The 17,142-nt window shown below is 35.6% G+C and overlaps 1 protein-coding gene across 9 annotated transcripts in view; it reads left to right on the forward strand.

Annotated features, from left to right (window-relative positions):
* Nucleotides 1–15,085, forward strand: part of LOC114322838 (organic cation/carnitine transporter 7) — a 33,074-nt gene extending 17,989 nt beyond the window's left edge. For all 9 annotated transcript variants that reach the window (XM_082920752.1, XM_082920753.1, XM_082920760.1 and 6 more), the window contains 3 exons: nt 12,644–13,157; nt 13,298–13,500; nt 14,644–15,085. In XM_082920752.1, coding sequence (XP_082776878.1) covers nt 12,644–13,157; nt 13,298–13,500; nt 14,644–14,886 — 960 coding nt within the window. In that variant the 3' untranslated portion in view covers nt 14,887–15,085. The remainder of the gene's footprint in view (nt 1–12,643; nt 13,158–13,297; nt 13,501–14,643) is intronic.
* Nucleotides 15,086–17,142: the final 2,057 nt, after the last annotated feature.

Here is a 17,142-nt window from a genome sequence, read left to right on the forward strand (position 1 = left end):
GTACATGGATACCTTGAGGACAACTCTCCCCAAGGGAAAAATCATTGACACAACCAATCCAACAAAATCCACTATTGAATCAAGAGTTACAAGACTCCAGATGAAAATAATTACAACCCTTACTTGGTTAAATTAACTCTTCGAGTCTTTCACAAAGCTCCTTGCTTGTTCTCCACTCCACGTGGCTTTGATCCTATTCAACTCTTGATTCAATAATAATCTACATTGCTCCTTTCACCGATCTTTGTTCAACACGCCTTTGTTAATAGTGTCCAACAGTTGAGTGTGTCACGCAGGAGTGTGTGGGTCTTATAAAGGACCTATGTTATGTGGAACCCAACACTTGGACAAGGGTGGGGGATATGTGTCCAATACATTCCATCACACTTTTTATATATTTGTATTTAACACTATCATTATAGATATATATCGTCGTATAATTGTTATAAAATCAGTAAAATGTCTTTTTGACACTCTATGTTACATATAATATCATTTCACCTCTCATAATATACTAAAAATATAAAATATGATTCTTTTTTGCCAAATCGCATATCCTTAAATTTAAGATTTAATTAGTCCAGCAACCTTAAGATTAGCACCCATATAGAAAAGGACTCAATGTAAAGTATAAATAACGTGTTAAACATGAAAGCTTTTGTTTTTGCTTTGAAGAAGATGAATAGGGCTACTCCACATCTCATAAGGTTGTTAGGGCAGTATGTATGCATCTTACTGAATGCAGAAACTAAGTTTACATAGGTTTTGGATTGGAGGATAAAAACCTGATCTTGGCAGAATCCCTCACGCATGCTAAAGTGGGCCTTTGAGCATGCTTTAGGCGGAGCTTGCAAGCTTGCAACATCTCTTCAATTGGTAGTGCACTCGAGCGGGCTTCCATGTGTGCTTTTGGGAATAGCCCTTAGTATGTCCGCACAAGGCCAGGTCTAGATAATTTGTGGCCTAAACCAATAATTAAAAATGTGGCATTTTATATAATTAAAAAAATTTGTTATATTTTTATTAGATGTAATAAATTTATCAAGAGCTTCTTTTTGAGATTGAATAAGATTTTATATATTTCTTTTTTTTTTTTTCTTAAGTTTTTCATATCCAGATTCATATTTTCTATTAGACATATTTGTTTTCTCTATAAATAATCCAAAAAAAAAAAAAAAAAAAATTGTTCACAACACTAGCAAAAATAAAAATACAAAAAAAAGAAAAAGAAAAAAAAACTTTAAATTAAAAATATTAAAAGGGTAGAACAATAGAAATTGATTTTCCACCGTAAGTGATAAATAGTAGATATTGATCAGATGTATGTTTAAATTTTCTATAATTTCTTCAACATGAGAAAAAAAAATTTGGATTAGAAATATAATTAAAAGAAAATATAAAAAAAAAATAATGTAAACAATTTACCTCAATAATATATCAGTTTGTGGAGTTGATGATGAATAAATATCTTTGACCTAAGAAGCACGGACACTTCTAAAAAGGTAACGTATCCGTGTCGTGTCCGTGTCGGACACCGACACTCTTTGGACACTTTCCCGACACGTGTCCGACACTCTTTATAACGTGTCCTATCTTTTAAAGACCCGGACACTCTTTGAACACTTGGAGGACACACATGTACATCTCTTAAACACACATGTCTATCAATTAGACACATGTGAAACTAATTATAAGTTTGAACAAAACAACTTAAGATACAATAATAAAACAAAAATCATATAAATTTATAGGGATTAATGTCATATTGCATTTTTTTATTATTTTTGAATGATATATTCATATATATAACATATAATAAATATATAAAATTATATATTTCATGCGTGTCCCCCGCGTGTCGTGTCCTACATTTTTTGAAAATTATCGTGTCGGCGTGTCCGTGTCGTATCCGTGTCGTGTCACGTGTCCGTGTCCATGCTTCTTAGTCTTTGACAGAATTTTAAAAGAGTCAGTAAACAAAACTTGAAGAAAAGTGCACAGAGAGAGAAGGGAGAGTTTTTTTTTTTTTTCCTATTTTGCTAGATAGAGATAATGATATGTATTTTTTTGAAAGTATATGGGAGAGGAAACTGAAAAGACTTAGAGAGAGAGAGAGAGAGAGAGAGAGAGACATGAGTTAAAGGAAAAAAATTAGGCTACTTTCTTGGAAATTGATATTAATTAATAATTTATTTGTAGTTATACTAGTGTATGTCAAGAATATCTCTATGGGCTTGACTTCCCAAGTTAGCTATCTCAACTTAAGAGAGCGTTTGGGCCTGGTAGGCTCATTTTGGAACCGATTTTGGTGATCCAAACCGTTCACTTTTTAGGACTTGTTAAATAGAATTTTCATGTAAACAATCAAGATGTTCAAACATTGGTAGCTATATATTTAAATCTAATTTGTATTACAAAAAATGAATGGTTATTCTTGGAAGTATATTTGTCGTCCATTTTTTTAAAAACAAATGATTCAAACATATAGCTGATATTTAATCATCTTGATATTTTGCATGAATATTTTACTTAACAAGTCATAAAAAGTAAACGGTTTAGATCACAAAAATCGGTCCCAAAATGAGCCTACCAAGTCCAAATGCTCTCTCAAGTTTATATGACAACTTGAGAGAAGCCAAATCCTATCTCTATGATCAAGGATAGTAATCATTCATTTGCCCATTTATTCAATCTATACGGTACAACATTTAGATGAACATTTTTACAACATTATTATTATTATTATTTCTTGATAAGATAAGATACAATTTGTTGGGAGCCTTTTGTTGTATAAGTGGATTTTTCATATTATACTATATTAAAAAATTGGGCCTTCCCAAATATGGGGGCCTAAAGCAAAGGCTTGACTGGCTTTATAGTCTAGCCGGGCCTGTCTCTGCAAGTGATTCCCAGTTTGAGCGACCTTTCAGGTATGCTTTCAAGCAAACCTTGCAGGATCTTTGTAGGTTTGTATGTAGTGCAGTCTACTGGGCCTGATGGGAGCTCGAGCGGGCTTCTTTATATTTGATTGTATTTTCAAAGCCAATTTCTCATAAACATGAAGCCAAGAATTTAAATATTAAACTAAGTTAATTTTGTGCATTTTGGGAACCATGCCCAAGTCCAATGCGAGTGCTTATACAATTTACCTATAAGTGTAACGAAGCAAGTCCTGCACAAACCATTAAACGATTCTCAAAAGCTCTTACACAATCTAAATCTAACCTAGCTACTGTTACAACCATGCCCGAATTACAATACATTGACTTAGTGCTCGTTTGGGACGAACTTTTTTAGCGTGATTTTTTGACTATTTGGCTATTTTAGCCTAGTTAAAAGTTGTGTTTGGGATGATTTTTGGTTTGTGCTGTAATGGAATTGATGGTTGTGAGAAAAAATGAGATGATTATGGTTTGAATGTGACATTTTGTCTTATTGGCTGTTTTAGTCTTTTTTGTCTTTATTGGCTAAAATAGCCAATTTGCTCATCCCAAGCACCACCTTAATAGTGTTGTCTCACATAAATTAAAAACCTAACCAAGATTGTGTAACAATTTTCTCCTTTTTACATTTCCTTAAAAAACTGAATTACAATAATGAAACCCAAAACAAAGACATAGCTTGACCTATGGTCCCCACAAACATAGACCTAGACAAGCTCCTTGCTTCACCAAATTGCAATAGGATCAACTTGTAAGCTTGTATCAAATACTCAATTGAATGCCTCACGAGGCATATAGAGCATTGATGAGGGCAATAAAGAACAATAAACAACAAATATCTAACGATAACATGAATATGGACTAAAAGTCATAAACCAAACATAAATCTTAGAAGAGATTAACTCAACAACCAAATAATGTATGTAAACTTTAGTAGCAGAACCTCCTACTTGGGTGACTTTTCTTACTCATAAATGCTATTCCACTCTCCCAAGTAAACAACCTGTAAGAAGTCTCTCCCAACTGAGATAGAAATTCTCAAACATACAAATCTCACATTTAAAATTAAAAAAAAAAAAAACCTCACTTATTCTAATAGTTCATATTAACATAATATTTATTAATACTTACAAAGACAATTTACAGTTAACATCAATCTCTAATATTTAATATTTATTTATATTTAACAAAAACAATTTGTAGTTGACAACTTTGACATCAATAACTATTATTCATATTCACTAAGTAGAAAACATACACGCCATCGGATAGTAATGTGGCTGCAATGTGGTGATGCAATGTAGAAGGGCTAGATCCATGTATCTATGCACATTATCATAATTCAAAAAGATCAACACATATCAGCATCACAAAACGTATTCTTTCCCATCAGCAACCTTAGACCAAGAAGGCTTGATGTGTGCTTTTTGTCTAATGGTTGAGGTTAGGGCTGACCCTGAATGCAATCAACACTTTGATTTTCTTCTCTATAGATATGTTGTATGGGAGCGAAGCACTATATTATTGAATGCTGATATCACGTATCATTGATAGTGATATCATGAATTGGTGATAGTATATATCGGATTATTTGGTGTAGTTTACATAAGGTTTTTTTTTTTTTTTTTTTTTTTAATTTTTATAGCAATTTCTGCTTACAACTTACTAGGTAAAAATTGTTTAAATGAATTGGAAAAAAAAAATGATTATCTGAAATGTAAGAGAAAGATGATTTTAACTTATACTTTTTGATTATTAACTTTTGATTTAGGGTTGATGATGTGGTCCATAGAATTAAGGCGGGGTGGCTTAAGTGGCGAAGTGCGTCTAGGGACTGTGCGATAAACGAGTACCCACTAGACTAAAATGAAAGTTCTATAGAACGGCTATTAGACCAGCGATGTTGTATAGTGTTGGGCAACCAAGAAACAACATGTAGATAAGATGAGTGTTGCTGAAATGAGGATGCTAAGATGAATGTGTAGCAAGACTAGAAAAAACAGAATTAGGAATGAATATATTCGGGAATGGGTAGGAGTAGCACCAATAGAAGATAAGTTGAGAGAGAATAGATTAAGATGGTTTGGTCATATTCAACGGAGACCAACAAAAGCAGTAGTGAAGAGATGCGATGCAGTGACGGTAGATGGAAGTGTTAGGGGACAGGATAGACTTAGATTGACGTTAGCTAGCGTAGTAAATAGAGATATGAATCTACTTAATTTGACTAACGAAATGGTCTTTGATAGAGCCACATAGAGAAGAAGGATTCATGTAACCGACCCCATTTGATGGGACTGAAGGCTTGATTTGGTTGGGTTTGGTTTGGTTTACGTTGCACTGAACATGCCCATCATCATTACAGTAAAATTCACCTAATTAGGTTATCAAATAATATACGTATCCTCATTAATACTTCTAGTAATCTGCAAAATACTCAAAGGTGGTTTGTGAAATGTCTTTAGGAAATTGAAAATTAGTAGGGCAATGAAAAAATATTTACATTTTTATAGTGGTGCAAATTTTGTGTGCATGGTACAAATTTTTTCTATACTTGGTACAAATTCTTTCTGTATGTTAAAATTGCACTAAAAAGGATCTATCTATAGATGTGGGTCTAATCTCTATCTTATTAAATAATTAATTTTGTTTTCTACCTACACATATAGGTGTGGGTTGCACACCCATATGAGATTAAACTCATTTGTGTAATTAGTGAAAAATTAATAAGTCAACCTGCAAACTTTATCATTTCACTTTTATTAAACTAATGCACTTGTGGCTCAAACCTAAACAACTTTATTCATTAGTAAAACTCCTTGATCTAATCTAACGTGCCATCGACAAACGTCTTGGTTATTCAATCTTGGAATATCATGTTGTCGGTGTACACAAATTAAGTGTGCAAAATACAAAAAAGAACACATGAAATATATTACGTACCTGAAATATTATTTCAAGTATAGCTCATATCCACTTGAAGCAGGGCCAGCTTTGAGGCAATGCAAGCAAGGCCATTGCCTCAACCCCCTAATTCTGTCTAAAAAATAGGGCCCCCAAATAATTTTTGATCTTAAGTTAATGTTTTGTTCATTGAAAGGAAATGAAATAAAATAAAATGAAAATCACTTCAGCATAATGTCCATTCTCACGTTTGGTTTACTTAAAAAAATAAAAATATTACAAATGAAATCATCATTTACATTATCAAGGAATTGTTATTTTATAAAGAGACTAAAAAATGATCATTCTATTCAATTAAATTTCATTTTTGTGAACCAAACACTACATAATAGTATTAGTAGTTTAAAAATAAAGTTTTACAAAAAAAAAAATATTAAACAATTGAATTGATGAATTATTTAAAATTAATAGATAGTTGTTTGCCTTGTGCATTAATTATTTATAGAATATTATTTGACTATACCAATTACAATTGTCTTTAGAGAAATATTTTTTTTTTTCAAGTTGAAGTTTATCAAATTTTACAATTCAATCTACTACATTAGGAAAAAGTGTGAACAAACTATTAATGTTAACAATCGAAAATGTTTAAAATTTATCTCAATATTAAAATAAGCATAAGGCTTCAGCCCCATTTTTTGAATTTCCCTTGGGCCCCAAAAAAGTCAGGGCTGGCCTTAGTTCAATTGAGAGATGACATTGTAAGTTCCTGAAGAGTTTTTGTATATTTCAATTGTGTATCAATTACATCAAGACTAGTTTATATAACCCTAACGACTAACCAAAAAGGAAATACAAGAATGAGACAAAAAAAGGAAATACAATAATCACAAACATGCCTAATATATACGAATATATTCTCACATCTCCACTCAAACTCGAGGTGTTTTAGCTGAAAACACAGAGAGTTTGTCAAGAAGAAACCAAAAACGAGCAATGGTGTGAGTCTTGGTGAAGAAGCCAACAAGCAGTAGAGCCGAAGGGACAAAAGGAAGCGAAATAGAGCCAGACTGTAGGTGCTGACGGATGAAGTGACAATTAATCTCAATGTGCTTCGTTCGTTTATGGAAAATAGTGTTGTGGGCAATCTGAATAGCATTTTGGTTGTCACAGTAGAGAGAGGTCGGAGAGGACTGAGGAACGTCTAAGTCAGAGAGGAGACAACGAAACCAGACAAACTCAGCAGTAGCATAAGCCATAACACGGTATTCAGCTTCGGCAGTAGAATGGGCAATAACGGTTTGTTTCTTGCTTTTCTATGAAATCAAGGAATCACCAAGAAATAGACAAAAACCACAAGTAGACTTACGATCAGTCACATCACCAGTCCAATCAGTATCAGCATAAGCCGCCAAGGAAGAAGTAGAGGACAACAAGCCTTGGAAGATAGTACCACGAAGATAGTGAAGAATTCAAACCAAAGCAGCCCAATGCAGAGAGCGGGGAGCAGAAACAAATTGGCTAACCACATGAACAACATAGGCAAGATCAGGGCGAGTAACTATCAAATAGACTAAGCAGCCCACAAGCTCGCGCTACAAAGTAGGAATCCAGGGGGACACCATCAATAGTGTTAAGCTTCACATTAAGCTCAATGGGGGTATCAGAAATCTTAGTGTCAGTAAGACGGGCACGGTGAATAACCTCATTAGCATATTTGGCTTGAGATAGAAAGTAGCCCTTGGGAGAATAAGCAACCTCAATACCGAGAAAATACCGCAATGGTCCCAGATCCTTCATTTCAAAGGTGCGGAAGAGATGTTGTTTGACCTTAGAGATAGCAGAAGAGTCAGAGCCAATGATGATCATATCATCCATATAGAGTAGGAGAGCAACAAAAGCTGAGGTATGTCTCAGAAACAAAGCAGAGTCGGAAGCAGAAGGATGAAACCCAAGCTCGGTAACACCAGTGTGAAAGTGATCATACCAAGCACGAGGAGACTGTTTTAGACCATACAGAGCACGCTGAAGGTGACAAACCTGTCCAGAGAAATGGTGAAGGCCAGGGGGAGGACGCATGTAAACCTCCTTAGTGAGATAGCCATTAAGAAAAGTATTTTTAACATCCATCTGATAAAAAGGCCAAGAACGAATAGCAGCGATAGGGATCAAAGTACGGACAGTAGTCATCTTGGCAACAGGAGCGAATGTCTCCTCATAATCAATACCATACTCCTGTGAGAAACCTTTGGCAACCAGACGAGCTTTGTAGCGCTCAAGAGAACCATCAGAATGAGTCTTGACTTTGTAAACCCATTTGCAACCAACCAGATTCTTACCGGCAGGCAAAGGAACCAACTCTCAAGTACGAGTTTTCTGTAAAGTAGATAACTCATCCTCCATAGCTTAAACCCAATGAGGATCCTGACAAGCTTCCTTGTAAGACTGAGGTTCTGAAAAAGAGTGAATAACAGACAAAAAAGTACGATAGGAAGCAGAAAAACATGTATTAGACCAACCCAACCTGTTTGGAGGACGACGCTCACAAGGAGGATAGTGGTGTGCAGCAGGATCAGAGTTGTCAGAAGTAGAAGGAGCAGCAACAGGAGTAGAGACAACTGGTGGTGGGGGAGCCTTGCGACGAGAATAGACCAACAACGGAGGGAAAGAAGCAATCAAAGGAAAAGAAGGAGCCATAGGTGACTTAGACGGAGAAGTAAGAATGACCTCAAGAGGAACAATGGCGATATACTCATCTGATGGGACCTCAAAAGGAAATGAGTCAATGTGAACCAAATCCTCTTTGGGAATGGGAGCAGTGAGAGGGGGAAGCTGAAAGTAAGACAGACGTTCGAGAAAGGCAACATGATGGGAGACATAGAGGCGACGAGAGACAGGGTCATAACAGCGGTAGCCTTTCTGAGTAAGATTGTAGCCCAAAAAGACACACAAGACAGACCGGGCACTAAGTTTGGTCCGATCCTTGCGGGGAAGGAGGACCCAAACAGACAAAGAATGGAGTAGTTAGCAATTTGGGAGAACAAAGTCTCATAAGGAGACCGACCAGAAAGAAGGAGAGTAGGCATGCGGTTGAGAAGAAAAGCAGCAGTAAGAACTGCCTCCCCCTAGAATGGAGCCGGAACTGAGGCAGAGAGAAGAAGATACCTAGCTGTCTCAAGGAGATGACGGTGTTTACGCTCGGCTCAACCATTTTGGGCAAGTGTATCTGTACAGGAAGTTTGATGAATGGTACCCAAATTGACCAAATACTCACAAAACTCATTTTTAAAAAATAACACTTTAATGGTAGACCCAAACTGAGTAGTAATCATAGACTAAAAGATACGGTATATCTAATAAAAATTGAACTTATGAGTCATAAGATAAACCCAAGTGTAACGGGTGTAATCATCAACAAATGACACATTGTATGTAGAACCTCCCTTGGTGAGAACAGGAGAAGGGCCCTAGACATCAGTATGAACTAAAGAAAACGGTGTAGCAGATATAGAAGTGCTGTTACGGAAAGGTAAGGCTGTCATTTTGGCAAGTTTACACCCCCGACACTCAGTAAATTGATTAGGAGAAACTTTACCCAATATACCTGATTGAGCTAAAGACCGTAAGCGGTCAGCAGACAAATGCCTTAATCTGGAATGCCACAAATAGAAAAGACTGAACAGAGAATCTAATTTGAAAAGAAGAAAAGGCAGTCGAAGATGTAGTCATAAACAAATGCAAACTCTCCATCACATAGAGGTCTCCAACTCTACAACCAGTCCCAATCTGCTACTTGGACATCCGATCCTGCACAGAACAGATAGAAGAAGAAAAGATAATATCAAAACCAAAGGCATCAAGTTGCCTAATAGATAATGAACTGACAGATAACTGAAGAACATATAAGACGGGAAATAGAGACTGCAGACATAGCAGATGGTAGGGCAGACCCAATAGATATAACTGACATACCAGACCCACTAGCAGCATTAACAGTAATAGGAAAGGGAGGGGGAGTACAATTCTGAAATAAAGAGAGATGAGGAGTCATATGATGAGAGGCACCAGAATCAAAAATCCAAACAGACAAAGAGATACCTGAAGAAGACCCAAGCAAACCTGAATGAAGAGAGGAAACAATGGAGGCAGACGGGGATGGCTGGGAGGTAGTTATTGTATGCTGAAGCTGACTAATCTGAGCACTCAAGGAAGCCAAGTCAGGATCAGGAGCTGGAGTTGGAGCAGATGCAGTAAAACTGGCGGAAGCTTGAAAATTACTCAGAGACAGACATCCCTTCTTGGGACAGTGATACTTCCAATGGCCTTTTTTATGGCAATAGGCACATTCATCTGAAGCTAGTGATCTATTTTCGGACCTAGCAATCTTATCATCCGACATTGCAAGGAATCAAATAAATAAAAGAGCTAATGGACTAAATTATAATAAATAGAAAACCTTGGGGGTTGTAGTGTAATAAGCCTGAACCTAGGGTGTTAGTATAATACCCAAGCCAAGTCTGAGAACAGTAGTACTGTATCACAGAATAAATCGAGGACTAGAGACAGTCTGAAGGAGACAAACCAGAGTCTGAGACGAACAAACAAATTGAGAACCACAGAGAATCTAAAGGAGTACCAAAATCTGATGTCAACGTCAAAGACGTATGAGTGCGAACATAATCGCGAACCAGAGGCAAAGAGGAAGGGTCGCAATGCTGATGTTCACGAGCTAGAAACCAAATGGGTCGACCACGAAGGAGAGCCAGAGAGAGAAGACGAGTTGTGAGGAGGCGACGACTAGATGGGTCGAACCGCTGGATGGGTGCGACTACCAAATAGCACGAACAGAGAGGAAATCCAGATGGGTTGACTGAGATAAGGCACAATCACGAGCAGATGGGTCACGAACCAAAATGAGCAGATGAGTCGACGACTAGATAGGTCGACTGAGACAAGGCATAATCACACACCAAAGTCGAACCAGAATGAGCCTGGGAGAAGCAAGCACAAACACGAACAAGAGAGCAATGGAGACAGCTCTAGGGTTTCGGATCAGAGAACGGCTCTGATACCATGTAAGTTTCTGAAGAATTTCTGTATATTCCAATTGTGTATCAATTACATCAAGACTAGTTTATATAACCTTAACGACTAACCAAAAAGGAAATACAATAATGGGACCAAAAAAAGAAATACAGTCATCACAAACATGCCTAATATATACAATGCCTAATATATACGAATATATTCTCACAAACATTACACACAAGAAGTACCGGAGACTAGTGGTGAGTGGGTGACAAACAAAATTGCCCAGCAAGGGAGTCTCATTGCACTGTTTTGAGTTCAAAAAGTCCCAAAAGTGATGGAGAAGTGCATCCTTCTATTTATAGAAGGGGAGCACAAGCATATAACTGCATATCTGGAAACCTAGATCTCTATTAGGGAAAGCAGCTGGACTGTTAGAACATCATGTTCTCCCTTTCAGTAGGAAACCTAGGCAAAAGAACCAAGTTTCTAGAAAGTTCTAGGAGATACCCAAGTAAGGAGAAGCCTCTCTCTCTCAGACCGTGAGGGATGAAGTACCTTGTCAACCCTTGGTCTGTAACCACCAAGTCACAGGCACCTACAGTCATGCAGCATACAGCGAGTTGTTTGGCATGCCTAAGCGCTGCCCTCACTTTGGAAATGTGGCCTAAGGTGTCATCTAGACTCCTAACTCCCACAACCTTTCTCTTACCTTTCAGATAATCATTTTTTTTTCTAATTTATTTAAACCATTTTTACCTAATAAGTTGTAAGCAGAAATTGCGTAAAAAAAAAGAAGAAAAGTAACTTAGATAAACTACACCAAATAATCCGATATATACTATCACCGATTCGTGATATCACTATCAATGATACGTGATATCAGCATTCGATAATATAGTGCTCCACTCCTATACAACATATCTATAGAGAAGAAAAGCGTAGTGTTGATTGCATTTAGGGTCAGCCCTAACTTTTTTGGGGCCCAAGGTGAACTTGAAAAATAGGATCCAACCCTCATACATATTTTAATATTGAGATAAATTTTGAATATTCTCGATTGTTAACATTGTTAGTTTACTCACACTTTTTCCTAACGTAATAGATTAAATGGTAAAATTTGATAAAATTCAACTTAAAAATATACATATATTTTTTCCTTGTGACAATTGTAATTGACATAATTAAACAATATTCTATAAATAATTCATGCATTTGGCAAACAATATGTATCACTTTTAAATAATTCACCAATTCAATTGTTTAATTTTTTTTTTTTTTTTTTTGTTGTAAAACTTCGTTTTTAAACTACTAATACTGTAATGTAGTGTTTAGCTCACTAAAATGAAATGAAATTGAATGGAATGATAATTTCTTAGCCACTTTATAGAATAACCATTCCCTCACAATGGTGACTGATGATTTCAATTGTAATTTTTTTTTATTATTTTTCAATAAACCAAACGTGAGAATGGATATTATGACGGAATACTTATTTCATTCCACTTAATTTCAACAAACCAAACATAACTTTAAGATAAAAAATTATTTGGAGGCCCTATTTTTTAGATAGAATTTGGGGGCCTGAGGCAGCAGTCATACTCGCCTTGCCTTAGGGTCGGCCCTAAGTTGAACCTTTGATCACCTTTATGTGATATTTTTATGTGTATCATCGTTTTTTGGAAAATTTTATTTTAAGTCTTTAAAAAAGGGCAATATAAGAAAGATGTGGACTATTTGGACATCATTATTCTATTGTTTTACTGCAGATTATCATGCCAAGATTAAATTGGAGGTGGCTACTTGCGCTATCATCTGTACCATCTTTTATGGCACTTCTCTTTTACTTTCCTACACTAGAGTCTCCCAGGTATCTATGTATGAAAGGTAGAACAACTGATGCACACAAAATCTTGGAGAAAATAGCAAGACTCAACCAGAAAAGTCTCCCTTCTGGCACGCTTGTGTCTGACCAAAGTATTGAACTGGACGAAGAATTTGCTCCATCAGAAGATACCCATTTACTCTGCTCAAAAGAAAATAAAAACAAGGTTTTAATAGCAGGCTTTTCTTCAGTACTTACGCTCTTGTCATCACAATTAATTAGAACCACACTTAGCCTGTGGCTGCTGTTCTTTGGAAATGCATTTTCCTATTATGGCATTATATTGCTGACCTCTGAGCTGAGCAGTGAGCAAAGTAAATGTCAGTCAATTTCTTTGCATTCAGAAAATTTTCAAGATGCTAGTCTCTACGTGGATGTATTTATCACTAGTTTGGCAGGTGATGCATATCTAGATTTGTCCATCTAAATGAACTAAATTTAATTATTTATTTCATACTGTATTGTCAATGGTGTTCTCTTTTCCATTTTTTTTGTTTTGCTCAAATACTCTTTAACGCTACTTTGTAATTTGTTCCAGAGCTCCCCGGACTTGTTTTATCTGCAATTATTGTCGACAGAATTGGTCGCAAGCTTTCCATGGCAATTATGTTCATGTTAGGTTGCATTTTCCTTCTACCACTGGCTTTTCATCAGAAGGAGGTTTTAACCACAGGTTTATTATTCGGGGCACGAATGTGCCTCATGGGAACCATTACAGTTGCCAATATTTATGCCCCAGAGGTAAGTGTTTGATCTATACTCTTTATTGGATCTTTATAGTTGTCAATGTTTGTACCCTAGAGGTATCCCCTTGTTTTGTTCCTCTTTCCTTTCTTTCCTTCTTTTATTTTTAAGGGGCCAATTGTTAATTAAATTTTGTTTAAAGCAAGATACTTAATGAAATCAAGCTGAAGAGGTACCTAGATAGTAAAAGAGAGGTCCATTTATCATGGAATTATTGGGCAATAAAATATTTTTGGATCGTGAATTCTGCTGCCTTCTTTGTTTGCATTATTAGTGAAGGGAATTTTACTGTACAAAAAGAGCACATACTTTCTTCCATGTGTATCTGAATGTTTGATTTTCATATGGAGTGGAAACTTTCATTTGAAGCCTATTATTTTTATACTTCATGGCATGCAAATTAATTCTATATTTATTGCTTGTATAGGTTCTATTTAAAAGTTAATGTTGCCATTTTAGTTTCTTTTTTTCTGTTTTCTTTTGCCATGTTAGCCACTTGACTGGAACACAAGGCTTAGCTCAGTTTGGTTTGGTTTAGTTTCTGGGTTCATGTACTAGTATTTGAATTGGTGGCTGCTTGTGCTGCCACTTTGTGCAAATAAACTGGAGGTTAAATTTGTACATCTCCAACAGGCTCCTTAAACAGCTCAAGTTTGGCAATTTAGCTAGTTTCGATTCAATTGTGGCCTTCCAACAGGCTCGTCCCATCCAAGCTACACATTTGAAGAGTCTATGACACTTCTTAAAATAGAGAGTATTGTTGGAGTACATGCTGGCTAATGTGGTAAGGTAAAGAGTTTTGTTGTACATCTAAAGAGCCAAAATAGAGAGTAGTGTTGGAGTTGCTTACTCCCGAAGATCAGACCACTGTTTTACAGTAGTTTCCCATTTTAATCATAGAGTAACTTGGGTGATGATGATGATGATGATGATGATGATAATGATATAATTTTCTATTTTTCATGAGGGAAGTCTGAACATGCAACAACTAAACATGCTATCTTTATCACATGACAAGAACATGATAATCTTTTTAGAAATTTGTTTGGAGTTTGTTTAGATTTTATGGCGGGAGAAAAATTTATATAGCTACGAGAATTCATGTTGTTTTGTTTACTTGTTTGATTTGTTTCTCTGTAGATATATCCAACCTCTATAAGAGCAACTGGGTATGGAGTAGCAAGTGCTGTGGGAAGAATTGGTGGCATGATATGCCCTCTTGTAGCTGTTGGATTGGTGTCTGGTTGTCATCAAACGGCTGCGATTCTTCTATTTGAGGCTGTAATGGTTGTTTCAGGATTGTCTGTTATGCTTCTCCCACTTGAAACGAAGGGAAGGGGATTGACTGATGTTGTTACTGTTACTGTTATTGCCTCTGATTGAAGTGAAGAAATTGTAGTTGAGATAACTCACTTTTATGCACTTCTTAGAACCCTTTTTTTTTTTTTTTTTCCTCTACAACTTGTTAATAAAAATAAAACTTATATAATATTTGAAAAAGATGCTGCTGAGGCGTATAATGCTGTTTACTCACCAAAGAGGTTTTGAACTGTCTATGAAAGTCTAAAGATTGATTGAATCACATCAACGTAGAGTACCCATGTAAAAAAAGCCTTCAAAAGAGGAGTTATTGAAAAGCCAATATGGGACATAAGTACATACAGCTCTCTGGACAACTCACATCAACTGTTACATATATAAACATGAGATGAAAATTAGTTCAATTTCAATTTGGTAATGCAAAAATGTCAAATTTAGAACTCTTATCGCAAACTTGCTCCAATGCTACAAGTGCTATATTTTGACACAATCGCCTCTTTCTACCTTTTTTTTTTTTTCATTTTAACCACTGTTCTTCTAACCTCCAACAATTTTTTTAATTCGTGTGTTAAAATTGGACTGATTGGAAATTAAAAAGAAGACTTGTTTCACCAACTAGGAGCTTTGCTTTATAAAAAATTTCAAAATGGGCTATTGCACTATTACATGCAAGAAAAAGGATCTAGAACTCTTATCACATAGTCATCACACCAGCAACCTAAACAAAATTGTAGTTACGAGTTTACACACCACCCCCAAATCTACCATCCTGTTGCCACACAAGATCCCCTTCCAATCCCTTAAGATCTGAGAAATCAGTGTAGTTTGACAATGGTCAATAGTCAACGGTGCAATGGTCAAGCGGTGGTCAGTGGTGGTGATCCTCGATGATGGTGGTCTAGTGTTTCGTTGGTGATTGTGAGTCTTCTTTCTCATTTTTTTCTCCACTCTTTAGGTCTCTCAAATTTGCAAGTATGAATATATATACATGTGTTTACATATCTTCATATATATGTTTCTTTGTGTATATGTCAATAGATGTATATATTTGTGTGTAATAAATATTTTGTTTTGTTATTTTTTTAAGGAAAATGTTGGCACAAAGTATAACAATGCCAAAATTTGACAGCTTGAAGGGCACTGAAATGGAGCTCTGTTTTTTAACCAAGCTGCCATATTAAAGCAAAGCAGCTTAAATGGTAGTTGCATTGAAGATGCTCTAACACAGTTCTCTACATTACAAATTGTGATAACCTTGTCCCCTGTTATGTTAATTAATCTTAATTATGATTGTGGTTATGTGCTTAATATGATTTTGAGTGCTACTCATATGATTATGTGTGTGTTTGAATTCCTATCTGTTCACTGTAGGAAAAATCTGTTTGATTTTCTATTATAGAATTTAAATTGAAGGTCGTAGAGGCTTCAGAAAGCGAAATTGACTGTATTTTTGTACTTGGCATGATTTTTAGAGTCTACGGTGAAATTTGATTAAAAATTGATTTGGATCGAAATAATTAGATTAAATTGATTAATTTAAGCTCAATTAATTAGCCTTAATACAAGTTGATTAGATATATATATATATATATATATAGGTGACTTATTTACATTTATGTTCACTTTTTGAACTCATTCCTTACAACTTGGCTGAAATCACATTCTAGAGAGAGAGGGCTGGTTCTAGAGAGAGAAGAAGGCTCAAATTGTGAATTTTAGCTCAAGGCTTGGAAATTGGAAGCTAGACTCAAGGAATTGACTAAATTTTGGGGGATTGGAGCCTCTAAGTAGGTACCCAACTCTTGATTCATGAGTTTGAATTGTGATTATATGAATTCAAAAGAGAATTAGTGATAAAGAACAAGAATTAAGCTATACATGATAAATTTGAAGTCAAATTACACATGCATGTAAGAATTGTCATGGTGTGAAGCTTAATTCTAAAGACTCATGTGTTGTATTTAGTAGATGATTGTTGAAACATGAAGAATATATCATCAAGTCATATATGCATACATAATTTTCATGAGCTTCATGATTATAAGCATCATTTGTGCCATTTGAAATAGAATTAAAGTCAAAAATTAACATGCATGCATGATTGATAAAGATATAAAGTTTGTATGAGGTTGAATACGTGAGTTTTGAAATTGATGAAGGGGATTGGGAATGATTTTGGAAATGGACCATGATTTTGAACAATTGGTCTCATATTGCTTATGTTCTCATGTTATGTAATGTGTTCCCATGTTTTTGTACCAAAAACACGAGCGTTGGACCTTTGAACATCAAGTTTGAGCTTCAAACAGAAATCTGGAA

Source organism: Camellia sinensis, chromosome 3, assembly GCF_055761805.1.
Source record: "Camellia sinensis isolate YWXY chromosome 3, ASM5576180v1, whole genome shotgun sequence".
In the NCBI taxonomy this organism is placed as follows: Eukaryota; Viridiplantae; Streptophyta; class Magnoliopsida; order Ericales; family Theaceae; genus Camellia; species Camellia sinensis.